Source organism: Eufriesea mexicana, unplaced genomic scaffold (assembly GCF_001483705.2).
Source record: "Eufriesea mexicana isolate 0111107269 unplaced genomic scaffold, ASM148370v2 scaffold486, whole genome shotgun sequence".
NCBI classification, from domain to species: Eukaryota; Metazoa; Arthropoda; class Insecta; order Hymenoptera; family Apidae; genus Eufriesea; species Eufriesea mexicana.
In genome coordinates this window covers 463,478-484,165 of record NW_016908651.1, presented here as the reverse complement: position 1 = coordinate 484,165, position 20,688 = coordinate 463,478, and the positions used below count along the sequence as shown (strand labels likewise).

The 20,688-nt window shown below is 43.7% G+C and overlaps 1 protein-coding gene across 2 annotated transcripts in view; it reads left to right on the top strand.

Annotated features, from left to right (window-relative positions):
- The window catches only part of LOC108545728 (protein split ends), a 179,784-nt gene that overhangs the window by 40,270 nt on the left and 118,826 nt on the right, over positions 1 to 20,688 (top strand). For both annotated transcript variants that reach the window (XM_017897489.1, XM_017897490.1), the window contains exon 2: positions 7,448 to 7,699. In XM_017897489.1, the coding sequence (XP_017752978.1) occupies positions 7,448 to 7,699 (252 nt within the window). The remainder of the gene's footprint in view (positions 1 to 7,447; positions 7,700 to 20,688) is intronic.

Below are 20,688 nucleotides of genomic sequence, written 5' to 3'. Positions count from 1 at the left end.
GCGTGACATCGAGTTCCATAAGATCATACCGGTCGTCCGCGGTAATATTTATTCGAAGTGAAAGGACTTAATTAGCATAGGACTATTCGAAAAGGTCATTCTCGTCCTTTTCTATTCTCCTGGAATATCAACGGAGAATTATAAAACCGTAATTGTTCGGTATCGGGGCACGAAACGCTCGTAATCTCGTATTATGAAAACGTTCTACGTATCATATTTCTCCGCATGGCCTTAAAACGTTACGCGCAGGACCCTCTTTTACGTTCTTCCATTTTTTTTTTCTTGCCTTCATTTTTCTTTCCTTTTTGTTCTTGTCTCGTCCAGCGTTGCCTCCGGTTGCCAGAGGACCTGGCTATTACATAAAACCCGAAGAAGCACAACAGACCGAATGTTTTGGTACTCGGTCGAAGGGATAAAAATGGAAAAAGTTGAAAACGAAGAATATTACGGAGAATAATTTATTTATTATTCAAATTTAATAACGTCGAACGTTTTAGAGTTGTTAGATGGAGGACGTGGCAGGAAGGGAAGATAAGTGAAAAATGATTGGCGAGGTAAAGCGCCGTAATAAAATAAAATTTTCTGTTTTTCGATGGAAGCACGACGAGTACGATGAGATCGTAGGCCAGCAAACGGGGAATACTTCTTAGTCGTGTTTAGCGAGAAAATTACATCGTATCGCGCCTTTTGTCCGCGCGTAATTATTCACGGTTAAAGGATTAACACTTTTCAATAGTATACGGGCCGAAGTGGCGGCTGTTGGCAGATGCATTCGCTTCTTCGTGCGATTAGCGTGATGCCGCTGCTCTCGGAAACCAGTTCTCCTCGAGAGCAATTACAGAAATGAGACGATATTCCATTTGTAGTTAGTATTTCTACGCGGAATAATCATTTCGTCTTTCTCGTCGTCCCTTTTCTTTCGCCCCCTTCCTCCCGTCTTGGTCCTTTTGTGCTCCACTTGCATGACTTCTGAAGATTTTCTAGCTTCGTAGAGAGGAAGCGGTTCTCAGGCAAAAAGGATCCTTCCTCTAGGTGTTTCGTTTCATTTCGAAAAGCCCGGCCAAGTTTTTGCATAGAGAGTAGATCGTTCTTCTGTTCATTAAGTTCATAAAGTCATTTGCTTGACCTATTTTCGACCGAAAAGGCAGCGCACCGGCAGCGCCGGCAAGACGTCGAATCGATTTTTAATCAATTAAGGCCTCGTTACGAATTATCCGTGATAAAGTTACGTGGCGTAATTTCCAAAGAAAAACGGTTTCTCTTTGTTATCGAATTTAATCTTATATCTATAATATATATAATGTATAACTCGAGCGTTGGAAGCACGGGAGCAGAAGTTTGTATAGTCAGCGGTATTGCGACGTATCGATTAATAATTTATTAACGCGACGTCAGTTTATATTGGATTTAATTAATATTCTCTAAAAGCCACTCGAATTAATTAATGGCAGCGAGAAAGGATTCGAAGAAAATTATTATTTCGCGATACACACAGCCGTACGGCGCGTATACGTACGCGTGCACGTCCGCGTCTAACCGTGTACAAAAGGAGGAAAAAAAGAAAGCGGGATTTGCATTTTAAAAGGTTAAAATACCGAATGTAATTGTCCGCGAAGACAGGGACCCGGAACGCGTTAATTTTCATATGTACATTGGCGATACACACCGCGAGGAGGTACAGCGCGCGTAGAAAACACGCGGTGTGGCCTGAACAGCGAGCAGCGCTCCTTTTCCGTGCCAGCGTGCACGCGCTTTTTTCCCCCCCGCGATCCCTCCGAATTAGCGCGTTGAGCGCCACTGGTCATGACTGACAACGAGCATAAATAATAAACCGATCGTAACGTTCCGTGTGTGTACACGGATAAAATGTGCTCGAACGAGGCATCGACAACGCACGCTGAATAATACATGCGCCGTCGTTCCCGATGCCGTGGAGAAATATTTGGCAGGGCCGGTACGCGCGATGGTAATTGGAGTGTGTGTGCGGATAAATAATGAAGGCAGAAACGCGCCACGAAAATCCATGCACAGCAACAGAGTGACTACGCGGACACGTAGAACGGCGGGGGTGGGGGACGGGGAAGGTAAGAGGGAGAAGCGGTCGGAGTGGGGGGAAGAGGTGGAGTGAGCGACAGAGAGGCAGTCGGAGCGAGACGGTGCGGGACATTGGGTGCGGGAGTGGGGAGGAGGAGGGGAGGAAAAAAAAGGGGAAAGAAGGAAAAAAGGAGGGCCGGTAGATGCAATTGCGATATCAATGGCGTTGGGGGTTCGCGGGCGATGCAGCTGTAGCGGAGAAACGAGATTAACGCTATAAATACCATTGGTGGCCGAGCCAGGCCGTGTCTTGACCGACGAGAAACTCTTGTCCGCGACTGTACCCTTAAAACATTGGAAATAGTTATGGCAGTGGCGCTCATCCAATAGCTATCGCTCCGCGTTTATTGATTCAATTATGTAACCGGTCTCTCGATTGACAGCTAGAATATGTCCCTCGGATCCAACCTGACCGTTTTTATATTTTATAATTGCTTGCTTCCAATGCGCTTTTTATCTCTCTCTCTCCCTCTCCCTCTCTCATCGTTCGTCCTCGCTGTATTATTATTTTCATTTTTATTTATTTATTTATTTATTTATTCTTTTTGTTTCTCTTTTATCGTATTTTTTTTCTTTTTTTTTTAATTTTTATTTTTGCGTCGTCATTAATATCGTTATTGCGTTTTGTCCGAACGACTGTCAGGGTTTCGCGTGGAAGGGGAATAAATGGAAAACGATGTAACACGAGCGTCACGGTTTTCTATATTTATATATTTCGCAGTGGTAAAGGAGCATGTTTAGTTTGAGGGAATAACAGCGTATCTCGAGAATAGATTATTATTAGGTTGACTTAGTGGGCAATTAAACCCGATGCAATCGCGGTAGGAAATAGCTGTGCTATTGAAGTATTAGAGTTAACGAAGTAATTGTGCGTTTTTGCACAACAACCGGTAACGTGGCTGCATTCTGAATCGGAATTAAATAACGAGACTATTATTCTCGTCTATATTTAGACGATAATTATATATCCTTTCTTTTCCTCCACGCTGAAAACGGGAGTGGTACGTTGTAATTACGAGAGCACACGCGTTTTGCCAGCGGATGGACGAGCGACGAATCGTCGATATAAATTATACGAAACGGCCGATCTTGCCGCGTGTGGACTTTGGCGGGAAAATTGGGCCCGTTCGGCAGCGGGAGGGGGGGAGCGCGCGAGTAAACGCGAGGACGCGAGGGACCGAGGAATGGCCGCAAAGTAGACGGGTTTTCCTTTTTTCGCACGGTTCCTATCGGATATTCCGAATTACGATGGAATAATCTTTCTCATCGGCGCGAAAGCACGGGACATCGCATTTGCGATTCCATACGCTCGCTCGTATTCGTATTAACTAGCGGCTCCGTAGCGTAGAATTTCTTCGAAAACTCGATGGTCGGTTAAGAAACGATCGGGTCCAGGTGATCTTCTCGATCCCGTGTCTTTTTTCCGTCGTAATTCCTGCGAGATGTGCGACTCGCCTCGTTGGCCGGCGTCTCGGCGCGTATCGTACACGAGTACGCGCGTGTCTTTGCTTTTTCCCTCGGCTACCTCGCGATGGGCGACGATAAAAAAATTTAATCCATCGCAGCCGGATGATTCGTCTTTGGAGGTCTCGAAACTGAAAGCTTTTACCGAAATGGTCTTTTGGAAAAATCGAGGAAAAGAAGAGCCCCCGGGATATATATATACATATATATATATTAGCGGAGGAATGGCGGGCAGCAGTTTTCCTAAATTTGATATTTCATTTGGCTAAGTACGTTTCCTTGCTCGTAATACGCCGCTTCAATTACGCGGTATCGTTTAATTAAATTATGCAGAAAATTAAGCATTCCGTTCGCGTATGACGGGGAATATAGCGAGTGAAACTTGGTTAAAAAGTTCCGGTCTAAGGTGCATTTCTAAAATAAGTTTCGAGAAAATTAAATTGCGCTCGGTAATATATCGGATAAGATTAGATACGTTTACTTTATAATAACCACGTACACAGGCGCGCGCGCGACGTACACTCGGTACGAAGTGTTTCAGGCACGTACAAAGTTTCAAAGCATCCTTTTGCATTAACGGCATTTGCATTCCGGATGCCGTGCAATCTCTTTGATTGATATCGCGATAATATGAAAATGATCTGACTCGCAAAACCTATCGACTCGTCCTTTCGTTCCTCTTATTTTAATGCATTTTTTCGCCCCATTCTTTCTCGCGATACCCTTTCTCGGTACGCTAATGAAATCCATGGTCGGGAGCCGGCCGATATTACGATTATCTAACCATCTCGGTTACGATCGCGTTCCATTGGTATCGTCCGATACGTACCTTCATCGATATCGTGGATATCGTGAAAATCGTGGAAATCGTGGAAATCGTTGAGATCGTTGAAATCGTGCATCGATACGCGAGTAATTATCGGGTTAATCCCCGTTAATCCGAGCCGAGTGAGGCACGGTAGCGCGAAAAGTAGCGCGAAAAGCAGCGCGAAAAGTAACGCGAAAAGTAGCGCGAAAAGCAGCGCGAAAAGTAACGCGAAAAGTAACGCGAAAAGTAGCGCGAAAAGTAGCGCGAAAAGTTGGGGGAAAAATTCGGTTTCGGCAGCGATTCCGCGTGATTGATGCGCAGCCTGCGCGTGATGCACTTCTGCATTCGGAATTGCACAGAACCGCGTCGCTGCCCTCGCGTGCTTCGTTAATCACGCACGTTGACGGTTGAATCTTGGCAAAAAGAAAAGGGGAGAAGGAAAGAAGTGAACGCATTGGCGAGAGAGCGAAAGAGAGAGAGAGAGAGGAGTGGGGAGAAGGCATAAAAGACACGAATGCGAGTCGTTGCTCGCTTTGCTGTTCGCACAGGAAGCTCATCGAGAGTTATGCGCAGGACTGTACTACGTGCACCGTGCACGCTTCGTTTATCGAATTTCTTTTTTTTTTTTATTTTATTTTCTTCTTTTTCCTCTTTTTTTTCATTAACCCTCTTCTTTTTCTCCTTCGTCTTCTTCTTCTGCCTCTACTTTTTCTTCTTTTTCCTCTTCTTCTTCTTCCTCTTCTTCTTTCTCTTCTGCTGCTTTACTTTCCGTAAAATAATAAACTTCTTTTTTCTGTCTCATTTCTTCTCTCTTTTTTCCGCCTCGCTACTTTAACGACACGGGCAATTTTTTTTTGCAGGATAAATGAAAATCTTGCTACGTATATATTATAGATGCACTCGTACGCGTACATCACGGTCTAAAAGTTTCAGAGAAATTGCCCGGTGTTTGCAAACGCGTCTCCGAAAGTTAGTACACTGCTGTATACTTATTGAAATTACCGGTTATGCCTTAGTCGACGTATGTTTGCGATCTACTCGATAAAGTAATCTGCTCTTATCTCGGTATGAGTCTTCTTTGGAAGCTCATTTTTAAATGTCACTCGAGTATAAATAACCCATCCGAAGAAGGATCGTATCGATAATCTATGCTTCTCCAAAAGTGGCGTAAAATTGCTATAAAATCGTGTATGGCCCGCGCGTGTTTCAGGAACGGCTTTATTTTCCAGGCGCGCGCGCGCCCGCCGAAACAACCGATATTCCTATTACGGACTGTACGCGAAGCCATTTTGAATCTTCCTTGGAAAATTTATTACTTTACCTTCATTAGTTTCCACGTTATCCGAGTTTAAACACGCTGTATCGTTTTCTATTCAGTCTCGCAAATGAGCTCAAGGTTTATTAATGAACGTCAACCGACCAAAGTAAAATTTCGTAATTGAAGGTCATAATCGAAGTGTTGCAAATTAATCAGGGAAAAGACGTTCGTCTCGATTAGCCGCGAATCGTGTCTTTTGTCATTGCGTGAATTTTTAATTCTTTCCATTTTTATTTTATATTTTTTATTTTTTCCTTTCGTCGAGGAACCGAACGAACGAGTTTCGGTGCTTGTTTATCGAGCAACAACGAAGGTGTCGCAGGTTTTTAAAACGCTTTTTAAAGGAAGCACATTGTTACAAATGAGGGCCGCTGGCGTGGGATATGAGTCATCTAACGACTTGTTTCACTTGACGAACATCCATAAAACCGAACTGACGGCTTACAAATAAGCATACTCGACACCGGCCTTTAAAACTACTCCGATCTTTCGCTGACAACGAACCTCGCCTTATTTTCGCCCGCCAGATTTCCCATAATATTAATAACCGTGATTACCCGGCCGGATATCGATTCGTTTAAACTCGAAAGATTAACCCTTAGAAAAGCCGAGCCTTTAGTCATCCTAAAGGAAAGGTTCCTCGATTTTTCCTATATTTTTGCTTGGAAAAATTACAGCCTTAAAATTACAGCGTCGAGTTTTGTAACGCTTCCACTGTACGCGGTTACACTGTGCGAATGGAATTTATAATTATCACCTCTCTCCGTTTTTTCCTTGGATCGTTATATCCGGCGCGTAACAATCTCATGGACGGGTCTTCGGCTTACGTTTGACCCTTTTTCCGCGTCCATGTTTTGACGAACTTGCGTGCGGTGCGACAGGTGTAGCGGGCCCCTGTACGGTTTTACATCGCGTAATTATTATTACTATTAACGGGCGCTCTTTGGTACACACGGGTCGGAATACGAAGAGCGCATAGAGAATCAGAGGAGAGCTCGTAGGTCGTTACAAATTTAATTACATTAATAATTCCGCTTAAAACGTTCGAAAGGTCGGGAGAAGCGAAGAGGCTCGCGAGACTCGGCGGCATTTTGAAAAACTCGATCCAGCCAGTTAATAATCATCGTGCGTTTATTAATGCAAATTGCGTCTATTCATCTATTGCTTTTTCACTCGGTCACTGCATTCGTTTAATCGGCACATAAATCTCGCGGCGTTTCATCATTATTGTCGTTACGTGTCTCTTTTGTTGGCATTATTCCATGCACAATTTTCAGTACCGGCGAGGCGATACTCGCGAAGCGAACAAATATATCGAAGTTTATTTTCGGGGGAGAAAGTGGGAAAAGGGAGAATGGGGCTGGGAAATTTTCCTAATCTCGCCACCACTGTGTCCATATAAACCACTTGCCATATAAATAAGCAGTTAAACCGGCGGTTAAACCAAGAGCCAACGGGATAAACGAAACTGACTTTACATTTGCCTAACGTTGCTCGCTCCATATTTACATAGCTCTTTCCGCCGTGCGACTCTACGACGGAAATAAATAAATCGGCCGGTCTCGTTTCACCGGAACAGTCGCGTAGCAGAGTCGGGGAAGGTGAGAGACGGACACACGAGTCGTGTTCCGAGTAACGCGAGTTACTCGGCCAGGCCGCGAGGCTAGGCTAGGCTGTTGTAAACAAAGGTGATTTTCGGACGAGCCGAAGAGTGCCGAAGCGAGGACTCGGCTAATGGGTGAAAACGGTGACTTTGTTCGCAGTTATTGGGCGGTGCTTGCTTCAGCCACGGCCCGTACACGTTCTATAAAGCGGTGAGAATAGGGAATGGTCGTGTACTACGTCTCGGGAGCTTCTTCCTCACGAAACTGTGGAGCGATGCCGACCTCGTCAGCATCGGGGAACTTCAGCTGCTGTGGATGGACAGCCGGGGGCCGAATCAACCTCTGGCATCTTTACGGCTGTACTTCTTACCGGAGAACACCCCGGATGGCCGAAGGGACACGCACGGAGAGGTGAGTGATTTTTCCCCCTTTTATTTTCTCACCTCTCTCTTTCTCTCTGTCTTTCGCTCTGTCCTTCCGTCTCTTTCTCTCCCTATCTCTCCGTTTCGAGCAGAAATTAGCAGTCAGCTCGGATACCATGGCCGAAGCGTACACACGCGTATTTGTTTCTATTCGCATCGTATATCGTAGGTTGTTCGAACTACAAGGTAGAAAGTAACGTTTCGAGCAATGAATCAGACGGATTGCTTCGTTGCTCTCGTTGTGGAAATAATGAATTAGAGAAGCAATCTTGGTTTACGGCCGTGCGCGCGCGCGCGTACGCGCGTAAATAGTGCGCTGGAAAATAGAAAGTAATATTTAAACCGATAAATCAGCTCGGATTGCTTCATTGTTATTTTATTGTGAAAGTAACATAGTGGAGTTTTGTTTCTCTATAGGTACGGAGAGGTATTATTCGTAAAATAGAAAATCTCTGGCCGCAAAAATAGCGTGGAAAAGTTAATCTCGTCCCGCGATGGAACTCGAGCAGAATTACTCGACTGTAATCTTTTATTCGAGTTAATTGCCCCAGATAAGATAATAAGCAATCTTTTTCCTTTTATAGTTTCGAATATAAAGCAACTTCGTTAATTGAACATGTAATCGACGCGAGGCGACTTTTTCACCAGCGTAATGCGAGAAATAATAACGCGATATTCAAATTTCCGATCAAGAGGCAACGATGAACCCGTCTCGCGATTGATTTCCACGCGATAGTTTTCGAATATATCTCGTCGTTTTATCTCTGTCGTAAACACCTCGAAATTATTAGAAGCGTGACGTAAATAAAGGAACGTTTCGTTGCGCGAATACCATTATAGATAAGACAAAGGATACATTTTGTCAGATATCGTCGATGCTCGTATTTTCATTCGAAATTCAATTTGTCCTCTTCCCAAATTATTTATATTTATTTATTTTTCAACCGAATAAACGACACGAATAATTTTGTTACCTGTTATTTCGATTATGGGCAAAAAGAAATAACTATCGTTATGTTATAATTATTTTTATTCTCTCTTAATCCCTTTAGTGCCGAACGATGATATATCCTTACATATGCAATGACGCCTTATTCTTCGCATTGCGAGAAAGCTCATCTCAAGATAAATTTATAAAACGTTATAAACCGTCTAATTTCATTGCAAAAGAATTTAAAAAATTGTTTTCGGATTTAATTTTTCGTTATATTCTATGCTGGTTGGTGCCACGGAGTCATCCTTTCGTTCTCACGACTGATATTGGTTATTTTATTAAAAATCACCCAAGATGTAATACTTAAACTTCATACTACGTGACCTACACGAAACTGTGATCAAACGATGATTATTCTTATGTGTAGATATTGCTTCTAGAAGAGAAATTTCTTTCTATGTCTTTCATCGTGTTTTATATCGATGTTATTCGTACGATTTTCAATGAATATTGAAACACAATTGGCATTACGTTATTCTCCCTTTCTTCAGTAATATGCTGCATTTTGAATTTTTTAAGTATCATTCTTAGTTTGGTTTTTATTTAGTAAATTCGTCCGGTTATCTTCGCATAGGCATCTGTTTTTCGCTCCTGTTTTTCGCACTAAAAGGGTTATGGAAGGTATATCTCAAGTATTCCGACTGTTCGCGTAGAGAGTGAAAACTAGAGTGAAGAAAAAGGGTATGCGATTGCAGCTCGTCACCTAATTCTTATCCAACGTGTGAAATAAACTTCACGCATTCCCGGAACCTCTTCTGCGCATAGTTTAAAGATATATCTATTTCTCTTGACAGATTAATTTTTGTATATTGTGTGGTAAAAAGGATCGGGTTTATAGAGATTTGGCTTGAAGCTTTGATTATATTTTATTCCCTGGCGGTACAAGTGCGTGGAGGCTTGAGTCTTGTGCGATGCGTGATGCAGACGGTAAATTGTCGAAAGAGAGTATGTGTTCCCTCGAACCCTTCAGCCAGGTTCTTATAGGCACTATGACGATCCATTGCGTCACTCAGTCTTGCTTCGAAAATTGATAATTTTGATGGTTCCTCGAAGCAAACATAGATCCCGATGCAGGGTGACTCCTCTCACAATTCGATACGTTAAGACGTACCTTATTTTCAATATCTATGATAGAAAATTGCGCGTAACTGAGCTACGTTTAGCAATACAGTAGAAACAATGCTACGATTTTTGGCTATCTTACAATTGAATTGGATCTCCTTGACGATGAATCGCAGCTGATAAGTAGCCGATATCGTGATTAGCATCTGGTTGGAAACGATTTAAAAGATCGTCGAGCTGATGGCGAGTGTCGTAATGCCAGAATTTTTCTGAATTCTGCCGGCTAATTTTAGCGATGCGATGCAACCTTGATCTAATTCATTGCTCGACCACGTTGCTCGAAACAATTCTATGCTCGACGCTGCTGGACGGGCACCGACGCATAGTATCGTGCAAAAATCTTGCCTAGCTCGAAACGTCGTTACGAAATCAAAACACAGCTCTCGATACCTTCCTTTAGTTTACATAACACCGAACGCGATCTAACGCGTTTCGACGTTAACTCTGCGATGATTACCCGAGGAACTCGTCCCTCTTCCATCCTCGTCCGACTCGATAATCTCGCGATATTTATTTCGACGTGCGACAGCTAATCGTACACGGATAACTTCTCGACGTGTCAACCTTCTCTGACACGCTCAGCGTGTTTCTTCTGCTCGTCTCCTCTTAGTTTCTTTTTCTTCGCGATCCAGGAAAGAGGAGAACTCGTTGAAAGGAAGGAGAAAAACGTGGGAAATAGGAAAAAAAGAAATGGCGATCGGTACTGGCTGGAAATAAAGAACGCGCTAGTGGCGCCGCCTCATCTAAAATTCATCCCGGGCGAAAAGTCGCGAGGCGAATAATTGTGATTTAGTCGGTAACACTGGAACGCGACGGTTCCACAACGAGGAAATGCTCTTTCGACGTCGTAAACCGGTTTACATTCCGTTTTTTCCACATTGCTCGGACATTTCATCGGCAAAAATGCCATATTCGCGCACGGTCCCGGGGATTTTTTCGCGTCGCGACTGACCATTGACCCCGTTAAATTCTACGCCGACCAAAAATTTCGTTTCCTTCCAACTCTCCTATTTTTATCTCGCATCCCTCCTCTTATCCCGCGATCGAATTAATCCGACAATAACGAACAGCGTCCTTACGTCCGGCGTATGCATTAGTATCGCGATCCGCCTGGCCATTTTCGTGGTCATTTTCGTGGCCGGGGATCAAAGGTACGGTTTAACTAAAATTAATCTGTCTTATAATAACGCGATTACCGCGGCCACGATAGTGTTCGGGGCACATTCGTGTACTCGGAATCAAATTCACCTTGTATTATGCTAACGACATGCTAATGGCCCCTTCTTTAACGACCGTTTCCTTTTGTGCGTTCGCTTTTGATTCCTCGAGTTCTCCTCGCCGCGATCCTCCTGGCTTCCCATCTGGCGATATTAATTACGAAATATCGTATCCGCCAGGCGTTTTGAATAACGAAACAAGGGTAGAAAATGGAAGAAAGGGAATGGAGGGGAGGGACATTAGCGGGAGGAAGAGCCGGCCACTGATAAAATAACAATTTCGAATAAACTTTCGCCCGATTCCAGTCTAAATTGCGCCAGTCTTGTCACTTTTACGCCGGTCTATAAATATTCACGAGCTCCATTGACCAATGGTAACGTAAATCGATGTACACGCGTGACTAGATTCGAAATAATTAATCATCGCGAGTTTACGTATTTGTCAAACGCGAAAAGGTAACGCAAACGACAAAAGCTAACCGGGAGGGGATATCAATTGGGTCGGAGTGAAAAAAGAAAAAAAGGAAAAAGGAAAGGAAAGCAAATACACGCAAAAAGCAAGAAAAAAAAAAGAAAGAAAGGGGGCGGGGGGGAAAAAATTGAAACGAGAAACGAATGGCGGGAGTTGAAAAATTCATGGAATTCCGAGGCACGCTCGCGAAACAAAATATAGATTTATTTCCCCTTGCTAATAGAGGAACGCGAAAACGAGTAATCGGTGTTATCGAATTTTTTTCTCCCCGGGAACGCAATGCGCGCTCGATAATTCAATCGAGACTCGATAATTTCTTGAACGAAAACGACCGATATTCTTCGGATACGCGCGCGTTCCGTTTGCATAAATCTATTAAAATTCATAGCCTTCTAATCAAGTGATTCTCGCCGGTTGTCATAATGAAGAAAGAGAGAAAAACGAATCGGCGATGAAATCGTTTTTATCGTTTGAAAAAGTACGCTCGAAGAAACAAAAAGAAAAAAAAAAGGAGAAAAATAGAAACGAAGCAAAAATGAAGAGAGGAAAGAGAGAAAAGATCGAGAATGAAAACGCGATGGAATTAAATGCGAGATATTAGGAGAAATAAATAGCGGTTGGGGGGAGAGGGGGGAGATAGGGGAGAAGACGCACGAACAGGGAATTATGAAATACTCTATCGTGGAATTTGTCGAGATCGTAAAAGTACGATATTACGTTTACATCGTTTACGTTTTACAACGAATGCCTAACCCGATTTTTCACGGGGAAAAAAGGAGGAAAACGCGAAAGTAGTGGGAACGAATGTGGATCCGCGTGTTGTTCCCGTGGTTTTCATACTTGCCGGATTTTATTCAGAACCGTATTTGCATTCTCGTTATTTTTTTGCCCAGCACCCCGCTGTTCGTCGGGGTCTATGTGAAATTCAGAGTGTCCCATACTTACGATTCGCCTGCCGTCTTCTCTGTTCGCGTTAAATTCTACCCCTTCCAAGGTGGCTAGATAACAGACGCATAACCAACGTGGAAGCCGGTAAGGTTAATTTCGAGCACTCGAAATTAACGTCGGATGGCGTCTTTTTCGTTAACGGGTCTCACAGTTACTCCGGCTAATCGGTAAGTTCCGCGAATTACTTTCGCCGTTATTTTCGCGATAAATCACGGGGAAATGAAATTTATAGGTAATAAAAGCGCTGGAAGATTCGGCCAGGTATCTGGCTAATTGCTAGAGATACGCTCGCGAGTAGGAACGATCTCGTGTTTGGTCGAAATAACACGCGAATAAATGTACTTGACATTTCGCGGGGTTCGTGGAAAGCGGCTAATGATGTTATTTAAATGACTAACATTGATTTAGGGAGCTGGCATAATGGCATTAATATGCAAATTTATTAGGTAGACGCAGCGACGTCGTCGTTGTCGAGATGTTACCGTGTTACCGTTAACGCTACAGGAAAATACCGATTCGAACGAGGTTTTTCATTTTCTCTCGAAAAGGGGGGGGGGCAAGCTTCTTAGTTCGTAATGGGGAGAAATGGGAGGTAATTGGGTAAATATCGGGGCGAAAGGTCGAGGAGGATATTATCGAGGAGAGGGGGAGAGGAAAATTTGTCTCGCGCGTCTCGTGGGTCTCTTGGAGCGTTGGCGAAATTTCAGCGGGAGTCGTGGAGAGATATGCAAAAAAGGGCTAGGTTTAAAGGATAGAGGAGAGGTTAATAGAGGCAAGAGCGTAAAGTAGAGAGTGGCAGATGTAAAAATGCTCCGGAGGGGTCTACACGGGACACGAGCGAAATCCCTGGCTGGATGTTAGGGTGGATTTTGGGGTTGGCCTGCTCCACTATCGAGACATTGTCAATTAAGCGCACCCCTTCGCTCGTCATTTTCACTGTTTACAGGCTGGTTAGTTTGAAAGCGTGTCGTGTATACCGTGGGCTAGGAATGGATTTTGTTTCTCGCCTAACATGCCGAAATTCAATTTCATCCCGTCTATCCGCTCCATTTTCGAGTAACGACTCTTTCTCGGTCGACGAGAAGGTTGTCTCGTTGCGTCGTGCGAGATTTCGCGCGAATTTAGCGACCCTCCTTGAAGGATGTTTGAAAATATTTCCATCGATTCGCGATATCGCCGATATATTCGCCCGTGTCGTGTTTTCCATCGAAGCCGAAATAGTCGCAGGAGCAACTAATATTATTCGCTTTTGCTCCAGCAACAAAGTTCCATTCGCATTTGCTAATTGGAAGAGTCACGAACAGTCAAAACTGCATTTAGTTAGTCGAATTGTTCAGCTAATTAAATATGCAGCACGTCCGGAAAGTTGTGTGACTCAACGCCACTTCTTTCCAGGGAATAAATAATCCTCTCGTATCAAATTTGCAACGAGAATTTCGCGATGAGAAAGAAAGCAGAAGGGGACGTGGAAAGGAAAAAAGGAGGAAAAAGAAAAAAGGGGGAAGAGATTCCATGAACATCGTTCCATAAACGAGCGTAATGAATTATTTAAATAAGCTGCTTGCACGGAGAATTGCTTTTTCAATAATACATTCCACGCCATAATCTTACTTAACGAAACTTCTAGTTTTCTTGCCGACATTATTTTTTAACGAACACACTTCGTTCGCGTCCTTCTCTTCCCCCTCTTCGAACTTTTAATCGTTAATCCCGACTTGGAGAATTCGACCGGAGATTTTGGCAAATTTTCCAAATTTCTCTGCAATTCGAATTTTTATAATTTCCAAGCTTTTTTCCCGTTTCAACGAACCAGTCCATTCGGGATATCGCAAAAATTGTTGTCAGGTCCGTACGGGTACGCGAGATCATGGCTGTGGTATAATGGGTACTTTGGTAAATGGAAAAACACATAGCGTTCAGTTATTATTTTAAATCGATAAACGTCTGTGCACGCGAGAGCCACTGTTAAATCGAATCACCGTGCTCACAATCACGACCGTATTATTGCACACGGCATCGAGTAAGAACAACAAATTGGATGCAGCCTTGGAAATATTATTTTAAATGACTTTTGAAACTGGATAGCTACAAATAGTACGCGCCCGGAGCGAAATTACGCGCTGTTGTTTCGAATATTATTTCAGCTTAATTAACCAACGCGTTCGCGACCAATTCGGTTCTCCTCGGTTTAAAAATCTGCCCAACGAAACCACGTTTTCGCCGTGAATCTCTCGAGAAAGTAATCTATCTCGCGATTGCTGCAACTAAAACAGACAAGTAAAGCCTGAGCAAAAGCGGTTACGTCTTTTTTTTATTTCTATTTTCTTTCCATTTTCTCCCCCTTTTTTCCTTTCTTTTTTTCCCCCTTTTCACGGCAAAAAATTACCGTTACATGGAAAAATTGCACTCCCCCCCTCGAAAGCGCAGTTTTATCCCCGGAGAAGAAATTGTCGCGCAAAAATTGTAATTTTTGTTTCTTCGAAAAAGGAATTTCGATTTAGTTTATTCGTTCGTTATCACGGAATAGATAGAAACGTGATTCGATGGAGGAGCAGGAATCGCGGAACGAGAAATAATGTGAAAAGAGGGGCGGAAAGGATGGGAAAGAAAAATTAAAAAAATAAGAAAAGGAATAATGTTAGAAAATCGTGCGGAGGCACGATTATTTTTGAGTTGTTCGAGGCATTATTCAGTTACGCTGCAAGTATGTAGAAATAAGTATCTGCGAGCTCGACAAGGTTACGTTCTAATACTGTCTGCAGAAATGACGTAATGAATAATGCATTCTCTGGTTTAAATGTTAGTTTTATGAAACGCAACACACGTACACGCCACGTGCAGACGAACGTTAATTCGTTCTCGATGGTGTTGATACGCGTTTTACGATAACGTGAATTTAATTAATTGAAAAAACTCGTTTATCACATTTAAAGGTTAGAAAAGTGTCGTGAATATTCAAATTACTATTGCGATACGCGTCTACACGCGGCGTTGTTTTCCACGGTTATCGCGATGCTTCTGAATTCGAGTTTCGAAGGATCTTCGGCGCGATAAATCTTTCCGACCGGCCAGCCCCCGGGATCGATTGTCCCGGACGCGTTGACAAACTTGGCCAAATTGTTTCGACGCGATCAAAAATCTCGAGGATTCGAGGAATAAATCCGTACTCGTCGAGTCGGATTATTAAAACGCCGAGAAGGTAGCGAGCGGGCGGCATAAATTTTAATTGCCGCGACTATGGCGGGCCGATGCGAAATTAACAAGTCAGAGAGCCGGTATTAGCGCTGTCTACATTTTCGAGCTATTCGAAAGACAATTCGGAGAATTGGCCAGGAAACGAGCCTATCCCGCCAGCCTATCTGGGGCTTTGGAATAAATTAAAACCGGGACGCCCTGCAGCTGTCGGATAAACATTGCTGCTCGATAGTCAAGATGAATCGAACCTTTTAATTCGCTCGTGTTCATCGATCATGTCAATTATACGCGACATAGTCGACTCGCGATAAGTCGTTGGCATAATATTTTCACACCTTTCGGTTTCGCGCTCGAAATGGCCCGTGACGTGTCTTCATCGCGCCACTCGGCTCGACTAATTAGGGTTCGCAATCGAAAGATCTTTCTCCGGAAAGAGGAGGAAAGAGAGGAGAAAGAAAAAAATGAGAAGCAGAGGAGGAAAGAGAAACAGGGATAAAAGCAGATAGAGCCTCCTTTTTGACTTTGTCCCGCACTCGTGTCGCGATGCTTCAAAGTCCTCGCGCTGACCCTCGAAAAGAATCAAAGAGCGCGAAGAGACCGCGACGAAAGGACAGCGGAGGAAACGATACGTCGCCACGAGCGGTGAGAAACGCGTCGTGGAACGGATTCCGCGAGACCTCGCACCCTTTTCTCTCCCCCTAAATTTCTCCTCTTCTCTTTCCCCTTTATCCCCTTTATTCCCGTGACGGCCACGGGACGACTTGTAAACGAAAGCGTTAATTATGGACGATTCCACGCAGTCGAGGTTCGCGTACGAAACACCATGGAGAAAACGGCACGGCGAAAAAGGCAAGGCCGTAAACATCTGGAAGATGGCCCTGCGCCCCGTACGCGCCGGGAACACGTTTCCGCGTTTCTCGCTGATTTCGCCTCGGTTTCAACGCTTTCCGCCGGGGCCATTGTAAATCCGGCTTAATGAAGAAATTCTTATTCATGCAACGCCGTTACAAACTCCCCGGGTCGAATGAAAGTATGCTGATTCCAAAGAATAAACAAGCCCCGATAACTCCGGTGTCTTAAGAGGCTGATTATTTTGACGAAAGCGCGAAAAACTTTGCTCGATGCTCCTCGTAACTTCAGCCATTTTCGTTTTTACCGTTACCACCCTCTCGTATTCGATACGTTCGAGGTTTCGTTATTCGTCGGCGCAGACGAAAGGTCGGTCGTAGGTGGGTTCCACAAAAATTTTTCAAGCTTTCCACTGTTTTTGCAAAAAAATTCTTTTACCATTTTTCTCTCCTCCTTTTGCTCTACTTTCTCTCTCTCTCTCTCTCTGTCTCTCGTTTTATGCGAGTAATTTAAGAGGATATGAACTTTTCTACCTCCCATTTCAAAGGTTGCCTTTATTTTGTTTTTCCTTCGTGCGACTGTAGAATTTTTCATGAAGTTTTTTCCAGTGTAATTCAAGATAAATACGTGCATTAATTTTAGTAGCGTCGTTAAATTTCTATTCCGCGAATTTCGTTTTGCTTTGTTTCTTTAATTTAATTACATTTCAAAGTTGAACCGCGCGATATAACGAACGAATAAATGTAAATATTATTCGACGAACGAAACTCTGTGGCCGCCCGTGAACCGAAGTTGTACGTTCGAAAAGGAGTTCCGCTGAAGCCTAATTAATAAATGTAGTTCCCGTGTTATCAGTTTTTGTTATAACAAGCCACGGTTAAAACATAATACCGTCTGGGGCAAATTAATACGCGAGCGGAGCGACGATATCGAAATAAACCGGGGCGAGGGATAATTTTGCAAATAAGCCCGATCCGAGTGGAATAAAAATTTTCATTCCTCGTTAGAGAAGCAAACGGGAATAACTTTTTTCGCGATCGATTTCGTTCCTTCGAACGGTGGTCCGTTTGTTCGTGCATCGATCATCGATGGCGTCGAATCGAGGACCGCGAAGATCGATTCGCGAATCGAACCCCTGGCGTTGACGATCCAACGATTCATTCGAAGACGAAGAAAGAGATCGCGCGAAGATACGAAGCGGGTGAAAGAGGAAATGGCGGAGGAGAAAGGTAAATAAAGTAAATAAAAGATAAAACAATACGAGTGGTCGGCAGGTATTGTTGAGCAGCATAAATACAGACGGCAAAGAGAATAACAAGAGCGAACAAAGTGTTGTTTTGCATGCATTCCATCGCGATCGAACATACACGCGGCGAATATTTCATTGCACTCCGTCAGAAAATACTTTACGCTCGTTTATTTCCTCCCCGGGAGAAAAAGTTTGTTCCGGGAACGATGAAATTTATTTGCACCCGTTTCTTCGTGGCTTAATATTTCCTTTTGCCTCTTTCTTCTCCTTCCTTTTTTCTCCCTCCCCCCTTTTCCTTTACAATTTTTTTTTACCCTCCCCTCCCCACCGCCCTGCCTTTTTGCGCGCGTACTCTTCGAGAGAGAACCTTGACGTCCTATTTCCGTGCCGCTCGAAACGCCTTTTGAGCAATTCGATTTTATAATTTCGAGAGCATCTCGCTTCTTCCTTTCCCCCTCTTTCTTGGCTAATTGGTAAAATGCCTCTTTCTCTTTCTCTCTTTCTCTCTCTCTCTCCATTTTTTCGACGTTACCACACCGATACCCTATCCATGACCATCGAGAGCTTATTACGAATTTTTTAACTTTCAACCGAGGAATTTTTCTGTTAGGTAATAAAAGGAATTACCTTTTTATTCAGTTCCTGATGTTGTCGTTGTTGGTATTATTATTATTATTATTATTATTATTATTATTGTAGGATACCAAAAGAAATCGCGAATCATCTATTGCCAAGAAAAACAAATTGTAAACCGATCGATATCTTCTAGAAACAAATCGAAAAGTTATTCTATATAACAAAATTAAGTTGCCCGACTCCTCTACGGGGAGGTGAAGCGTAGGTTAAGGAAAGCATAAAAGCGTGGTCCTCGACAACCAAAGCAGAGTCCTTAGAAATCGGTTGAGACCAGCACGAGCGTGACTTGCTTGGTGTTGGAAAAAGAATTTTAAAAGAGTGCGTCCTTGTGTACTTTCATTTCGTTATCTTGGTGTTCTCTTCCCAAGTTAAATCAGTTTACGAGTTTTGAGTTTGCGTTATCGCGTTCTTGTTCTTTCGATAATTTTCGGTCTCTCGAGACCAGTATTCGCCATCCTATATTATTGTTATTATTATTGTTGTTGTTATTTTTATCGTTATTATTATTGCGGATTGAAAGGAGAAGGAGAAGGATGATGGAATGGTTAGGAACGATTATTGTTGTTTATGAATGAGGAGATGGGCAAACGACGACCCGTGTGCCCCACGTTGCTCCCCCTGTCATTATTTAATTATCGGAACGACTTTCTACCCATTACCGGTTTCCTAGAATTTTCTCATTTTCTTGCAAACGGCCGAGCAGATTTCTCACGTACGATTATTACATTCGTTCCATTCCGCGTTATAATATATCGTGCCCCTAGCATTGGCTTCGTTATTCCCGTCGAATCCACGAACTTGCACGAACATAACGGCGGCGCACACTTCATTTGATACTCGCGGGGAGTCCACTTGGCCTGCATAATTTATTAGAAAATTGCGAACGAGTTTCCTCTCTCCTTCTCTTCCCCCCTCTCTCACTCTCTCTCTCTCTCTCTCTATTTTCTCATGGAACTGCTCGCTCGCGCGCACGCACGCAGTCTCCACGTTAGAATAATTCAATGTTCTAAATAAAACTCGTGGAATTCGCGTGCACGCGGTTGTTGTTAGGCCAGTGTCGAGGACGATGGGGAATCCGCGATCGGGTGAACGTACCCTTAAGCCCTGCGCACATACAACGCGATTAACCCGTCTGCATCGTTTTCTTCCATTAGGTACCGATCCTAAATCGGAGAAACTGTTTTTTATTCCCCGCCATTGGAATACCGGTTGCCTTCTTTTTTCGCGCGTCCCACGGCCGGCGCGCGTCGTCCCGTCGCTCGTGCTTTTCTCGAAATCGTCGAATAAATATGGCGCGGTTTTTTCCAAGGATTTCGGTTTAATCGCCGGGGCCCCGGGACTGGTCCCGTTCGCACGCGAATCGATTAGGAGAGACCTCGGCGCCACTTTGCGCAAACATTTTGCGAATAAATCGCGTCTAATGCACACACTCGTCCACCGATGCTGTACGACGTGACAAATTGTTCCTGATATACTCCGAGTGCCTCCCTTCGGGACTGTTATCGAATTTCGAGCCGGGAATGCGACGGAAAAAGGACGGAAGCTGAATCGGGAACTTTGAGAAAAATTTCGCCAACCCCGGCGCAACGATATAATTCCTCGCGGAGAAAACGGTCAGTGAAGGGCTCCTCTCGTTCGCGAGGGTCTGATCGATTCGAGGAACAGCTTGCATATCTTCCGTGATGTGTATGATTAAAAAAAAGAAAAGGGTAGAGTACGGGAGGGACGAAGGAGGAGGAGGGAAAAGAGGAAGGTAAGAGGAGTTTTGTTTAAGTTAACGAGGAAGATGTAAGAGGAGTCGGTACGCGAATTACGTCTCCGGTAATTCCGTTACATCTTGAATAAAAGTATTACTTTGTAGGAAAACATTCGAGATGGAAATGTATGGAATTAACGTTTACCGCGCGGCGCAAAGGAAAGAAGTGCGCGAGGAAGGAAATTTCATTCAAGTAGTGGGCAACTCTGCGCTGCGTAAAATGTCTGGGCCTGTGTTCTTTGAAAATATTTTTTAGAAAATTCCATTATAACGGATACCCCCGGCCGTTTCCGCGATGCAAAATATCGTATGGGGAAACGGGAGTGGGTGGACGAAGGGAAAAGAGGGCGAAAAACGAACAGAGCGAGAGTTTCCTTTTATTAAAATGGATATTACGTTGGAAAAACGAGTCGTAAATTATTTCGGAAAGCCTCGATACGAATAGTTGTAGCAACGCAAACGCGGGTATAATTATTCGCTGCATTTAAATATAGATTGATTTATTTTCATACGTGCCGTGTATCGGCGATAAATTATTTG